Consider the following 13446-nt stretch of genomic DNA (forward strand, 5'->3'; position numbering starts at 1 on the left):
TCAGCCAGCTGCTGCTACCTTTTTGGTTTAGGAACATGCGTTTTGGTAGTCTGAAAATCATGTGAGAACTTGAATGTTTCCTGACTGAGGTGTCTGGGAGGGAAGGGGAAGGGCCTCTGTCAGATGCAGGGTAATATATATTTCATACATATATATGTGTGTATATATATAAAAAAGGTGTGTGTATATATACATGTAGTGCGTATCTAGAGAGAATGCGTGTGTGTATATATACACATGCTATATATATGAATACATACTTATATATAGTATGCGTATGTATATTTAGGTATAAAAGTAATTTTCACTGAAATGATGCATCCTAAAATGTTACTGCAGCAATTTTCTGATTTATACAGGAAAAAATGCTGAGTGGGTGGATGGCAAACTGCAGTACTTCTTGTTAAACATGGTACATGCCCTGACTGCTTAACTTAATATTTAAAGATTTGGGGATTTTTTTTTTTCCTGTTTTAGAAATAGCCCTACAAATATTGCTATGGAGACGGGAACCTGTACTGCTTACAGCATTTTGACAGCATGAGGCGTTGGCTACCAACTAGTTTATCTCACTCCTTTGTGCTTTATAACTTGTGGTTATTCCTTGTTCCTTGACCACTCAGCCCAATTTAAAAGAATTAAATATATTTGATAATAACTATTTGTAAGCATCTCTGTTCCATTTATGAGGCCGTGTGCATCTTGATGTCTACAGTGTATTTCCTTCCAAAAGATTCTGTAACTTATATCTGGTGCCTGAGGGCTTTCCCCCCTCCAGTTATTAAAAAACCAAAATGTTAGAGACAATGTAGTGGATAGTAACTCAAAGTATATGTGTAATTCTCAGAAATGTCTTCAGCTATTTTAAAGCCTATTTCTTAATTTACTTCAATTAATTGAAGGACTTCATAGGATAGATCTCCAAGGTTTCTAGAAAAGTTGCAGTTTCAATAAAAGTATTGCCAGGTGCACATTGCCTTTTTTTTCTGTGCTTCAATATTTAGGGAATGTTATAGTGTTGCTGTGAGGGGATTGCAGGCTCTGGTTTCCTTTGGATTCCTCTTAAGGCAGAGATCTTCTTTCCCTTCATACGAATTTTGGTGTGAATATTTTAATGATTTTTAGTCAAAGAAATTGTATTAATTAACTGGCTCATATATAGGGCAATACTGTCAATACCATCTTTTAATTATTCTCTTCCAGTAATTGGAACAGCTGCAGTTTAGTAGATTGAAAAGCCAGAGGTAGAGGCATGAGAAGCATCCATGTGAAGGGCAAAGAGCTGAATAAGGAAGACAGACTATCACACTGTCAATTTTTTAGGGATCCTGAAGAGATGTTATGTCCTTATTTGCTCCTATTCAGTTTCAAGGCTTGTGCCTTTAGAGCCATATTTAAAATACTGAAATGATTTGATGTTGAAATGATTATTGCATTTGAGCTCCATGGCTTTGATGCTAATATTTTGCTGGATTTTGGGGTTGTGTTTGGTTTTCTTCTATATCAAAACAGACTTGCGTAGTAGCATGCATCAGCTCAGTGGGCTGGTACTTGTAAGATAAGCAAAAATCCGGAGCAATTTCTTCCAATGTGAAACTGAGTTTCTGCTGTCTGTTCGGAACGAGCTTTGTTTAGTGCTAATACACCATAATAGAGGTTTCATCATGTAATAACGTGTATCCATTTACAAATGGAAACATAGCTACGAAACACTGAATTTTTAGAACATAGGTCTCAAAAGTCTGAAGATGTTTACTGGTCTCAACATCACTATTTTAACCTCTTTGTGTGTTGGCATCTTTTCTTATATGAGCAAGCACTCTATCAGTAGGAAGAGAGTCTAACGTTAGAAAACATAATATTTGTGGCACAAATATTTAGACCGGTCTGTTTCCATTTCTGGGTGAAAATGGGAGATGTAAATCACACAGTCGCCATGACTTAGAATGTTTTTTCTTTCTGTAAGGCTAAAATAAGCCTGGGGTTCTGGAAGTGCAGACGACTTTTCAGGTCACACTATACAGGGCTTGCAAGAGTTGAGAAAGTTTCCATATAGCATAACCCTATTTCTCCCTAGTGCTTTCACTTCCTCCAGTACTTAGTAGATGAATAAAAGGAGGGAGGTAAGCAGCTTGTTAGAGCGGAACAGCAAATCTTTTAACCTCAGCAAATCACTTGACTGAGCAAATATTTTTTCGGTTTTGTTTTTAATAGTTTAAGGGCTGAAAAAAGTTGAACTCAATCTGTGCAAACTGATGAAAATCCAGTGGCATGTCTATAAGGTAACTTTTACTCTGATTAGTTTTCCTACAAAAATTCATGTGGCATTTCAAGGCTAAGAATAAGTATTTTCAGACTACTAGAGTTTTATGTTGCCACTGGACTCCGATACATCTTTCTGCCTGTGACTTTTTATTCTTCAAACAACTATGAGGGGGGAAGCCTTATGGGGAATGCAGAGATGGTTTAAAGGTTTTGTTGGAGGTATACATGCCCCAGAAATGTAAGCATACCAGGCTGTAAAGAGGAGAACTTGTATTTTATAATGCAGGTAAATGCAGCAAAGGTATAGGTATCAACAGTATGAAACGATGTGGTAGCAGCCTGGTGTTCAAGTTGTACAAAGGAAAGAGAATTGCAAGGGAAGTGCTTTTAGCTGCATTCCTACCCTGAAGATCAGGGAAAGCTTGCAGAGGAAAAGATGCTGTGATCAATGCTCTTGCAAGGGCTGGCTCTGTGGTTTGTTCATGTGCTTGCAGAGTATGGTGCTGCATGCCTGCTCCCCTCATTTGGGGCCAAATCTTGTTTGTTGGTCAATGGTGAAGAAGGATTTGGGTTGGGGGGTGGAGGAGGAGGAGGAATAAGAAGTGCCTTGCTCCTTTAAGCGCTCTCCTGTGTCCCTTGCAGGTTCAGAGTTGCGCTGCTCTACAGCCTCTGTCAATTGCTTCTGGCCTTGCTAACAGTTCGGGTCTGTAAAACGGCAGCGTGGGATCTTGCCTTTGGTCTTTTTATTTTCTTTTTTTCCTACGCCACCTGTTCTGTTACTTTATGGAGGAGTTTTCTGCAGACATGCTTGGTACCCTGTCAGTTACTTTGCTGTCAGTCTGCTCAGCGCAGCTTTGGAAATAGTAGCGTGGAAATGATGGCTTAAAACCCAAAGACTTCCTCTTTCTCATCTTCTGTATACAGAAGAAAAGATGCGTAAGAGACTCAGATAATAAGTAGAATATAACTTTAAGAACATTAAAGTGGTAGATGCTTTTAATCTTGAACATGAGCTTGCTTCTGAGAAAAATACAGAAAACGCCCCTTGAATGGTCCCAAGAAGCTGTTTAATCTGTGCAGTTATTGTGGGTCTTCAGCATTTACAACTTAAAAGCAGAACTCCAGTTTGGTGTCTTTTTGTAGCATTAGTCTAGGAATAACTGTTTCCTCAGCAAGTACAATTCTGCACGGAGCTGTAATGCTGCTTTTGGCCTTCAGTACCAGTTAATTTGGGGTCGAGTGGCAAAGCAGTGTAATGTGAGAACAGAAAGGTAGTATATTCAGTGGGTGCAACGCACTCCGGGAGACCAGGTTATTTTTCCCGTATTTTTAAAATGTGTAACTAAACTCTTATTATTTTGAAGTCTTAATTAAAATAACAGAATAATATACTGTGGTTTTCTGTTGTCTTTGAAATAGTTTGTAAAGCATAGAATACCTTTAGGTAATATTTTCCTGGGAATACAAAACCAATTTGTGACTGTCAGGAAGAAAATGGTATTTGATTTTTTTTTTCCCTCTCCATATGTGCAGGTAGGTGATCTGTTTGTCACGTGGTTCTCCTTTTGCAAGAGAAGAGCATTTGTCTATTTTTTAGGGTTCCTGGCACTGCGACTTCCATCAGTTCTGTATTTTGTATATTGACTGTTTTGATCACATGGTGTGTGCTGGGCATGTGGTGGAGCTCAAGATGGGCAGTGCTTGGGATTCATACACTTGGGTTTACTACTGGGTTTTCTGTAAAGGTTTTAATTAGGTTACTTGTACATTAAATGAAAAATAAATGGGATCTGAAGCATGTGAAGGAGAAGTAGGTATTTGAGCACTACTGCTGCCTGCGCTCTGTGCTGAATGATCTTGTTGGGGTCAAAGTGGGAGGTAACTCTGCTTTCTGGATGTGCATTGATCAACTTAGATACTAGTCAATGCCTGGGAATGACTGTGGCTTGAGTTGGCTTTTCCTTTACTGATCAAAAGGGTATTTCAAGAGTTGCTTTTGAACAAGTGGCCCACTGATTGTGCTTAGCCTCATTCTTTCATATTTGTAATGCTGCTCTTAATAAACAACAGGTGTAATCAGCTCATTGGCGTTGGCAGAGCAGGGAGATACAGACTTTAAGGGCAGTTACCAGTTGGTTGCACTGGCTGTGCACACACATGAGGAAGGGAGTAACATCATTTGCTTATGGTATTTTAAGACGGTTTCTGTATGATGGCAAAAGCAAAAGCAAGGCTGAGTGTATGAATTCAAAATCATGATCTTTTTCTTTGTGGTTATAATAGCTGCTATCTAACATCTTTCAAGTTAACTTTTAGGTCGCCAGTGCAGAGAAGGCACGATGTACTAGTCTGGTGTTGTGTATATGTATGAGACTGCATGCAATATTTACAGTGAGTGCACACAAGCATGGCTGTTGGCATGTAAATGCATGAATTCTTTTACTAAAAGTAAGACCTCTTTGTGCTAAAACGGTGTTCTTGCTCTCTGCAGAGCTAGTGTTTCTTAATATTTATAGCACATAAATACTGTTGTCCTACACAGCAAATGTCTGTTCGGTGTTCAAGTTGCAGTTCCTGTGAAATTTGTTGCCTGTGTTAATGCTGCTCATGTGTAATTTAGAACTTCTTTAAAGAAGTGGGAGAGCTCTTCAGTTGTTTGTCGAATAGGTGCATCTGGTTTTGAATTAGTCCTCTGCTCTGATCATCCTGGGTTATTTTAGTTCCTTGCCTGTGGTTATGGTAACAGCTTCGAATGCCCAAAATAGTTTTGGGCAAACGTTTTAAATAATTATCAGAAGCAGCAATTATTCCCTGGTGGTTTCTTCCCAAAAATAAACTTAACAATGTACATTTCACCATTATGAAAAACCTATCAGAGTGTTAAGTGTTATTAAAACATTTAAATTCACAGAAATTCTGCTCCTGGTTCTGTTCTTTATTGCTGAATAGTGTGACAGGGTGTTGGCATTTTTGTGGTAGGATTAAGCTGTTCTGATAAACAGAAAAATTGTCATTCTGTGCAAAGGTTATTCTGAAATATGTAGAATAAGCATCTTAAACAGTCTTGTTCTGGTCTACTGTGGTAATACATTAAAAGTGATTCTTTAAATTTTTTTTTTCTTGTAAGGGAGTCAATGTAGTTGAAGCTCCTACCTTATTTTCCCTAGAAACCTGCTTTGCTTACGGTCAATATGCGATTAGATTCTCTGTTCCCTTTTTTAATCGCTTGCCTTCTAAACTCCCTGCTGTCATCAGCCCCGGGAGGTCACCAGGCAGAGCACAGAGTTGCAGAGTGGTCCCTGATGGACACCTGCGCGACCGTCTGCTCCGTCAGTTCTTCAGGCAATTTGTGAGCTGCTGGGGGGGGCGTTCAGAATTAGATTGTTGATAGCGTCCCTACAAGGACTGCTATTAACAGCATGCTACTCTGCTTCTCTACTGCAGAAGACAGAGTGATATTTGTGTTCCCATAGCATGTTGTAAAATGCATGAGATTTTTGCTCATCCTCCTTGGAAATGAGAATAGGAAAATGAGAGCATCCTGAACCAGAAGCTATTAGAAGAGCATGCAGAAACCTGCAGCGATTTGTGCTTTATTTTGTCTTCCTAGCTATGGATTAGAAGGACTGATTTTTGCAATGGGCTTTTTCCATAATGGCATTCTTGTATTGTTTGGTCAGAGCTTGCACAGGAGGAAAACAGGCTGCTGAATTTAGTCACTGATCTCTATTAGCCGTGGCCTAAGGCTATGCTGAGATTTATATCCCATTTGTATTGTTGCAGCTCAAAAGAAGAATGTTCAGAGGATGACAAGTGTATTCTGAGTAGGTACGTTGTTTCATTTTCATATGAAACCTTTTTTTTTCTGCTTCCATTGGTCAGAAATGAGGTTAATAGGAAGAGAATATAGTACAGTGCTGCAGTGTCCCTGTTAAGATAGAACAATAGCATCAGAAACAGTTCTTTAAAAATTAGCTGCTTTTATTAAATAAAGCTGCATTGTGCTGGTGTGCTCAGTGCAGTCTTTTTTTTTTTTAAATATACTGCAGTCAGCGCTTCCCTAACGAGGTGGCACTATTGTTGAGTTAGAAGGATAGAATCATCATATTGCTTTAGGGGACAGCAGGATTTAAAAGGAGATGCCTTGCAGCCCTGTTTTACAGATTGGAAGCATCGGTTTAAGGGCATTGGCAGAATCATTTCCTTGTTCTTAGCAGCAGCCACTGCTGTGTCAGTAGTGTGTGGAATGGAAGTCCTAGTTGGTAGTCTGTTATGGAAACGCTGTTTACTGTTATTGTAGTACCGTGGTGACAACATGCCATTGAAATGGAAAACGAGCTCTCCTGCTATCTGGAAATTCCCAGTTCCTGTGCTTAAAACATCCAGGTCATCGCCACTTTCTCCAGCATACATGTAAGTGAGAGAAATGAGGATAATAAGGTGGGATTGCATTTGTGAGACTACCCTGTGGCAAAATACCCTGTTATATATTAAATGACATTGGCACTCGGAATTTTACCTTGTTTTCTATGTAGACCCCTAGATTTTATCCTGGATGTTTCACGATGGATGTTGTGTCGAGTCTTTCCCTCTTTGTTGAAATGTAGAGAAATTGTGCAGATTAAGCCATATTCATAATACTATCGTACATGTTCATCTGAAAAGTTCGTGTTGCTGTTAATTTGTAGTGCTGATCTTGAATTGACAAGTTAAGCTTTGAGGCAGGCTTTCTTTGTAGCATATATGCTAACATTTCCTCCTCCCGACTATTACACTTGGAATTTAAACATGGAATCACCTGCTGTATTGTACTGCACTTTTGTTCGAGTAAGTTCTTGTATAAAAGAAGACATCCTGCTTTGGTCTTGTTTTATTCTTGAAAGTCTTATCCTTAATACAAATTGAATGTCTTTTTACAAAGTTGCAATAAAGGCTTAAAACAAATATAAATTGTTCATGTCTGAACACTTGTGTAGTTATGCAGTTTGTCCATGTGAAGTAGTTTCGTGTAAAAGTATTGTAATACAGACGCAAACAATATGCCTTTGCCTTGCTAAATCTTGATGGAGCTTTTGTTCACATTTCATTGCTACGAGTTCTGTGTTAGCATATACAGGTGGCTTTTTTTTTTTCCTTCAGTGAAATAAAACTGAGCATAGGGCACTGAATTGCTTCTGCCTTTATTTAAGAAAGCAGCTCATTTGAACATGAGGAAGAGTTGCTTTAAAATGCACAAGTAGCAGTGTAGATGACTTCCTTATCTGGAAATTAGTATAAAGACTATTACGTTCCAATTGTATTCCAGCTTAATATCTATAACATTATTACTTTTAAGCTTGCAGCTTTTGCACATAGGCTTTTGCTCCAGCTGCTGTAGGGACATGCTGTAAGAATTTACAGGTCCTCTAAATGTCATCTTTTTTTGGTTGTTGCTAAGAAATGCTTTGATAAGCGATGGAACTGAAACAATACAACGCTGTATGCGTGGTCACTATTGTTCTCAGTCAGAAAGGCTGGGGTTTGAGGAGCTAACCTGGCTGTATAGAACCTGTGCTGTGCACACTCCAATTTTAAGATAAATTTTCATGGAAGTGCTTCAGCCTTTTCACTCACTGAATGCATCAAATATGTTTAAGGCTACTAGAAATAAGCTGTTTCCAATAAATTGCTACTTATTATGACTCTTTTAAAAATATGACTAAATACAAAGAAAGTATAATGATAAAAAAGAGTTGTCAGGATTTTGAACCTATTTCAGGACAATGTTGTCTTTAGTCTTGTATGTTTTTGTTTTTTTAAACTATAGTGCTTATTAAATGCAAGAAAAATCAGAAATATCCCAGTCTGATCTGTCTGCTGCTGAAACCAAGCATTTCTTTTGTGTGTCGCCTTTAAATTGCTAATCAAGCTCTGTGTATGCTCCAGCTTTTATGATGGGGATCATGTAGCTGATTATCTCAGAGTGTTGAAAGTATGTGAACAGGTTTAGTGATCATGCTTAACTATATGATGCTGAGCTTATCTGGAGCATAAGGAATATGTGATCAGCAGCCTTAATAATCTTTTTATAATGAGTCAATGTATCCCAATGATTATGGAGACATTTCTTCACTGGCACACAGTCCTGCCATTAGCAGGACTCTTAAATCTAATGTTAAAATTATTCATATACTTTAGTATAAAGTATGAGAAACATCACAAAATGGCACCTATTTGATGAGGCAGTCTATATCAACTGATTAAAAGAACATTATAATTTAGGTTGACCAGTAAAATAGGTGGTGGAATTCATTATCTTCATTGCAGAGATTACAGTAAATTTGCTGCTGTTTTGTGATCTGTTTTTTACATTCACATTTATAACTTTTCACAAGCATTACTCTGCACACTGGCAAGAGGCTTATGCTTTGAGTAAAAGATTCAGGAATAAGCGGCGTGTGAGACAGAACATATATTGATGTAAATTAAATGACCATAAACCTCTTGAATTCACAGATGAACATTTCTATACTTGATATTTTGGATCTAGAGTGTGCAGAGGTATAACTGAGCTTTTAATCCCTTTAATACTTGACATCTTAATCTTAAAATGTAGTATAATTTAGAATGTAAAGTAGAGAGGTCTTAAAGGTGATTTGGGGGGGCGCGGGGGAATGAATGAAATAAAAATCAGATTTTTTCAGGCTTTTCTAGTACAGTTGACCTTAACTTTAAAAGCTTAATCCTGCTTATGATTTACAGGTAACTTATCTAGAGGTTAAACTGATTGTCAGGACACATAGATTTTTATTAGTGTTTTATTTGGTCCGTGTACCTGATACCTGAACTCTGCCTTAGTTTCCCTGTATCAAAATGCTGAGACTGGCAGTTACGAGCACGTTTGGCTTCTTGGATGAAACAGGGATCTATGTACCAAGTACCACTGTAAAACAGTTAACTGCTGTGCAGCTGGGGCGGCTTAGCTGCAGCCTCTGCTTGAAAAGTTTGCTGTAGTTCCTCACGTGGGGAATGAGTACGAAATGCTTGTCCCAGAGAGTCCCCTGCTGTGGGAAACTTGTGGACGGGTAGAACATGAAGTAAGGGACCGACCTGCTGAAGTTGAGCCGACGACTTTGTAGGTGAGGATTTGGTTCTGTTACTGGGAAGCCTGCTGGTTTTGCTGGGTCTTGTACTGCTTTCCTGGCAGTGGGAAAGGAGCAGCAGTGAATTGCTGCCTTTTGGCGGGTGGCTTTGTTTCCCACCAGTTAATTATTTGGAATATTTTCAGGATATCCTAATGGCAAGTGGTAACTTTTCATGTTACACAGAAGACGATAGGTGTCTCTGAAGGGAAATGCAGACATCCCGTGGCTTCTGGTGGAACTGGTCCAGAGTAGCCTGAGCTTTCTCCCAAGCTGATGGAGAGATCCAGTGACATTGCATAGGGAAAATTATATAGTATTAGAGTTGGAGCACTGGCATGTGACCAATATATTAGGCGTAACACAGCCTGGCTTGGTGCATGAGTTAGGAATGCGCAGGTACGTGTGCATGCGTGCGCCTTTGTCAAGCTGCTTTGCGTTTTCTTTCATGATGCTCACGGCGTTGAGGTTTAGAATATAGATTCCTTTTGTCAAATTGAGTGCGAAAGCTGTTACAGCAAGTTTATGCTCTGCTAGTGAAATGATATTCATGTTTGCAGTTGTGTTGGCTATGTGGGGACAGACCTATGTGACTTAAGATAGTATGTGGGCAGGTGAGCAGTTTCAGCAAGTGAGTCAGAGGAAGGGACAAGGTGAGTAATAGCGAGTTTGAAGAGTGGTATTCCTTGGCATTGTAGCTATGGCTGTATGTTAAAAACAAACAAAAACCAGTGACTGACATAAGCAGAGGTTAAGAATTGCTTCAGAGAGGGTAAGCAACAGTTCAGAATTTGGTTATATATAACAGTTTGGAGGTGTAAAGGAATATGTCTCCCAGTTATTATTCAGGGGCCACGTCATCTCATACCTTATGAGCTATGAAGAGCGTTCTTTCTTATTCACACTATGTCATTTATATTGTTTTCCAGTTGTGCACATTTTCCATTAACACGAATGGAAAACTCTGGAGATTAAAGTACAATGATGGACTTCTAAAAGAATTCAATAATGCAAAAATACTATTTTCAAAAATACTGTGACATAGGATTATTCTATAATCCTCTGCCATGTGAGAATCATTGCTAGCTTTTTTCTGACAAGTTAAATGTTCAGTTAAGTGTTAAAAAAAATCTTAATGCAGAATAATCTGTTTGTAAACTTAGTGCCTTCTATCCTATGGTATTTTAGATGGGAACTATCCTTTGCATGTGTTCATAAGTAACTGACTAATAATTAACCAAACACATGCAATATTCCAAATATATTGCTTTCAAAGGGTTTGCAGCAGTCTGTCTGTCCTGAGTCATGTGGTTGTGGAATTTGTCTGATAGGAAATGTTTTGCAGTAATGGAAATCAGTTACTGTGCAGAAAAGTGGAATAAATTCTTAATACTCTGGAGTAATCAGTGTTAGTTTTAGCTGCTTATATAGGTTATATAGGTTAATGCTTTCATGTCTTATTTAAAATCTCTGATTTGCTCTGCAATGAACTCTTTGAATTTATTCTATACAGTGATGTATACTTAAATGGGAAAAGGTGTGTATGCATAATTCATCAGACCATCTATATTAGGCACTTCTCTTTAGTGAGCCCACCCTATGTGCCTCTACTGTTGTCTTTGGTCGTTTGCAGTAAATAAACCCTTTTGTTGGGCTCTAGAGGGTTTGACAGACTACACCTAGTCACACCAACAGACTCCTCTGTCTTTGGCAAAGCTTCCATTTTAAGCAATTACTTCCTAGGTACTTCAAATTTCAACATGTTGGAAGTCAATGCAGGTTGCCCCAAGTATTTTTTTGAACTAATCTGACAATGCACGTAAACAGATTAATTGGGTCGGTGGAGAATAGAAGGGACTTAAAAATAGAAGTCTGCTTTTAGTCCCAGCAATTTAGTATATAGGGTTCTCATTTGTGCCTGTTGATCTAACTTTTGCTCTTTAAATAATAGGTATTCCAATAGATTATTTTAAGTTCAAAATGTGAAATTTCATTGCCGTAATAAACTGGCAAAAACAAGGGAAAAAACAAACCTGGCTGTCATAAAGTTTCCCAGTGCTAGTGATTTTTTTTTTTCCTGGGCAGACCTTTATAGGTGATGCTGTGGCTCACTGGTCCTCAGTGTCACATTCTTCTTATACAGTGTGATGTTGCAATATTGACATTATGTTGTGACATGCTAAAGTATGTTTATTGAGTTATCTTTAATGTGTTACTCAGCCTAGTCTGCCAGAATGTCAGTTGTGCTGGTTTATCATTTTCGCCATTATTTCCTTGTTATTGTGGACGAATCTTGTTGTGCAGCCACCTTCTACTCACTGGCATTTCTAGTGTTATGCAGTATTTTCTGCTGAAGCTTGGGTGGGGATACCTATGGATTTTCATAAAGCACTTGGTGAATATTGGGGTTTTAAAATAATAGGCACTTGTTCTAAATGGTAGTAGTGGGAATTGTAGTGTAATAATGTGTAGCTATAACACTAAAGTGGAAGTACACATCTATATTATTGCTGTAATATTTTGTCCAGCTGAGACTGAGATAGTTGCAAAAATGTGTTTTTTTTCATGGGATGGACAAGTCACCCACACCTGTTATCTGACAAGCTTAGATTTAAACCCTTTATCATGTAGGGGAAAAATATTTTAGAATTTAAATTAAGTAATCGCCATCCCCCCTCCCCATTCTCCCCAGGAGATTGTAATAAAGCAATGCTAAACCATCTATGGGTAGTGACAAAGCAAGAGGAATGGTAGAGCAGACCTCGCCAGCAGAAAGAGCAAGGGTTAATAACCTAACAGTAATGTCAGAATCTTGTTTGTTTGTTTGCTGGCTTTTAAGCTATCAAGATTATTCTGTACAGTATATAGGGGGAAAAAAGCCAACGCTCTGGAAAGGAGTTGTTCCTAAATCTGTTACAGGAATACAGTGGGTTGTATATTCTGTGACCAAATCTTGAACGTGGAGGTACCACCGTAGACGTATAGTTCCTTAGAGACAAAAACCTGTAATCTGTAAACTTAACAATTTCTGTGTGTATGAAAACCAAATTTAAGAGACACATCAGGTAGAGCTGTAATCTGCTGGTGCATGCAATCCCTTCTCTTAAGTGTTTTGTAATGTAAGTAGGCATTTAGCTAAAATTACGACTTGCCTTTTGAACACTGAAGACTGAATAAAAAGGGCAGAGAACAGGACGCGCAGTGTCAGTCCAGCCTAAACTGTGAAGCCTCTGGGTGACTGTTGTATATTACCTTTCTGAACATCAAGGAAACACAGTAGTAGTTCTCCTGTAGAAAAGCTACGAAGCATGTGTGTTTGCTTTGCTTTTTCTGTTTTTAATAGTAGGAATCAATAGACTGACACTGACTTTGGCAAAAAGTCATTAGAGAACCGCTTCTAATTTAGCATCGTTTAACAATCTGAGTCTGCAAATTTAAGCTACAAATGGCTCAATGAATGTAAACCCTTTGTCAAATAGATAAATGTGGATGCGATACTGAGGCTCCCAGAGAGACTAAATGCTGTTAGGAACAAAAGCTTTATAGCAATGCCTGAGCCAAATATTGCTTTGTTTCTGTGGAAAACAAATTTGAATTAACCAGTGGGCTGTAATTATGCTGCAAACAGCTTGAGACCTCTGATAGTTTAGTTGTTTAAGAAGGAATTTTGAAGAGAATATTTTCTGAGCACGTATCCTTGGGAAATCATACCGAAACAGTTGATAATGTTGCTCAGTCCTCTTCTGCTGGCTTTGTGGGACCTAATTTTGTGCTGAGTTTGGTCACGGTGTGGCCATACTTTGAAGTGATACAAAAAGGTTCAAGTGATGTTGGAAATATCCTCATTTCTGCGTTGTCCTCCTTTCCACCCAGGTCACTGGTGTATGGAACAGTGATTGTGTCTTTGGTCATTGGAGTGTTTCCAGTAGCTTTCTTTGTGGTCATATAATGGGCTTGTGTGCTTGGGCAGAAACTTCTTGTCAAGCTGGTGATTGTGTTGATGTCCAGAGACTTAACTATATTAAAAAAAAATAAACTGTATTAAAAAAAAATAAGTTAA

At 38.4% G+C, this 13446-nt stretch overlaps 1 protein-coding gene across 11 annotated transcripts in view; it reads left to right on the forward strand.

The window, feature by feature from the left end:
• Positions 1-13446, forward strand: part of KLHL13 (kelch like family member 13) — a 91467-nt gene that overhangs the window by 41944 nt on the left and 36077 nt on the right. Inside the window, exon 1 of one of the 11 annotated variants that reach the window (XM_064462989.1) lies at positions 6526-6678. The exons of the other annotated variants lie outside the window; for them this stretch is intronic. Coding sequence (XP_064319059.1) covers positions 6581-6678 — 98 coding nt within the window. The 5' untranslated portion in view covers positions 6526-6580. Of the gene's footprint in view, positions 1-6525; positions 6679-13446 lie in introns of those variants that run through there. 11 annotated transcript variants of the gene reach the window in all.

The sequence above is a fragment of the Phalacrocorax carbo genome, chromosome 11 (genome assembly GCF_963921805.1).
Source record: "Phalacrocorax carbo chromosome 11, bPhaCar2.1, whole genome shotgun sequence".
Lineage (NCBI taxonomy): Eukaryota > Metazoa > Chordata > Aves > Suliformes > Phalacrocoracidae > Phalacrocorax > Phalacrocorax carbo.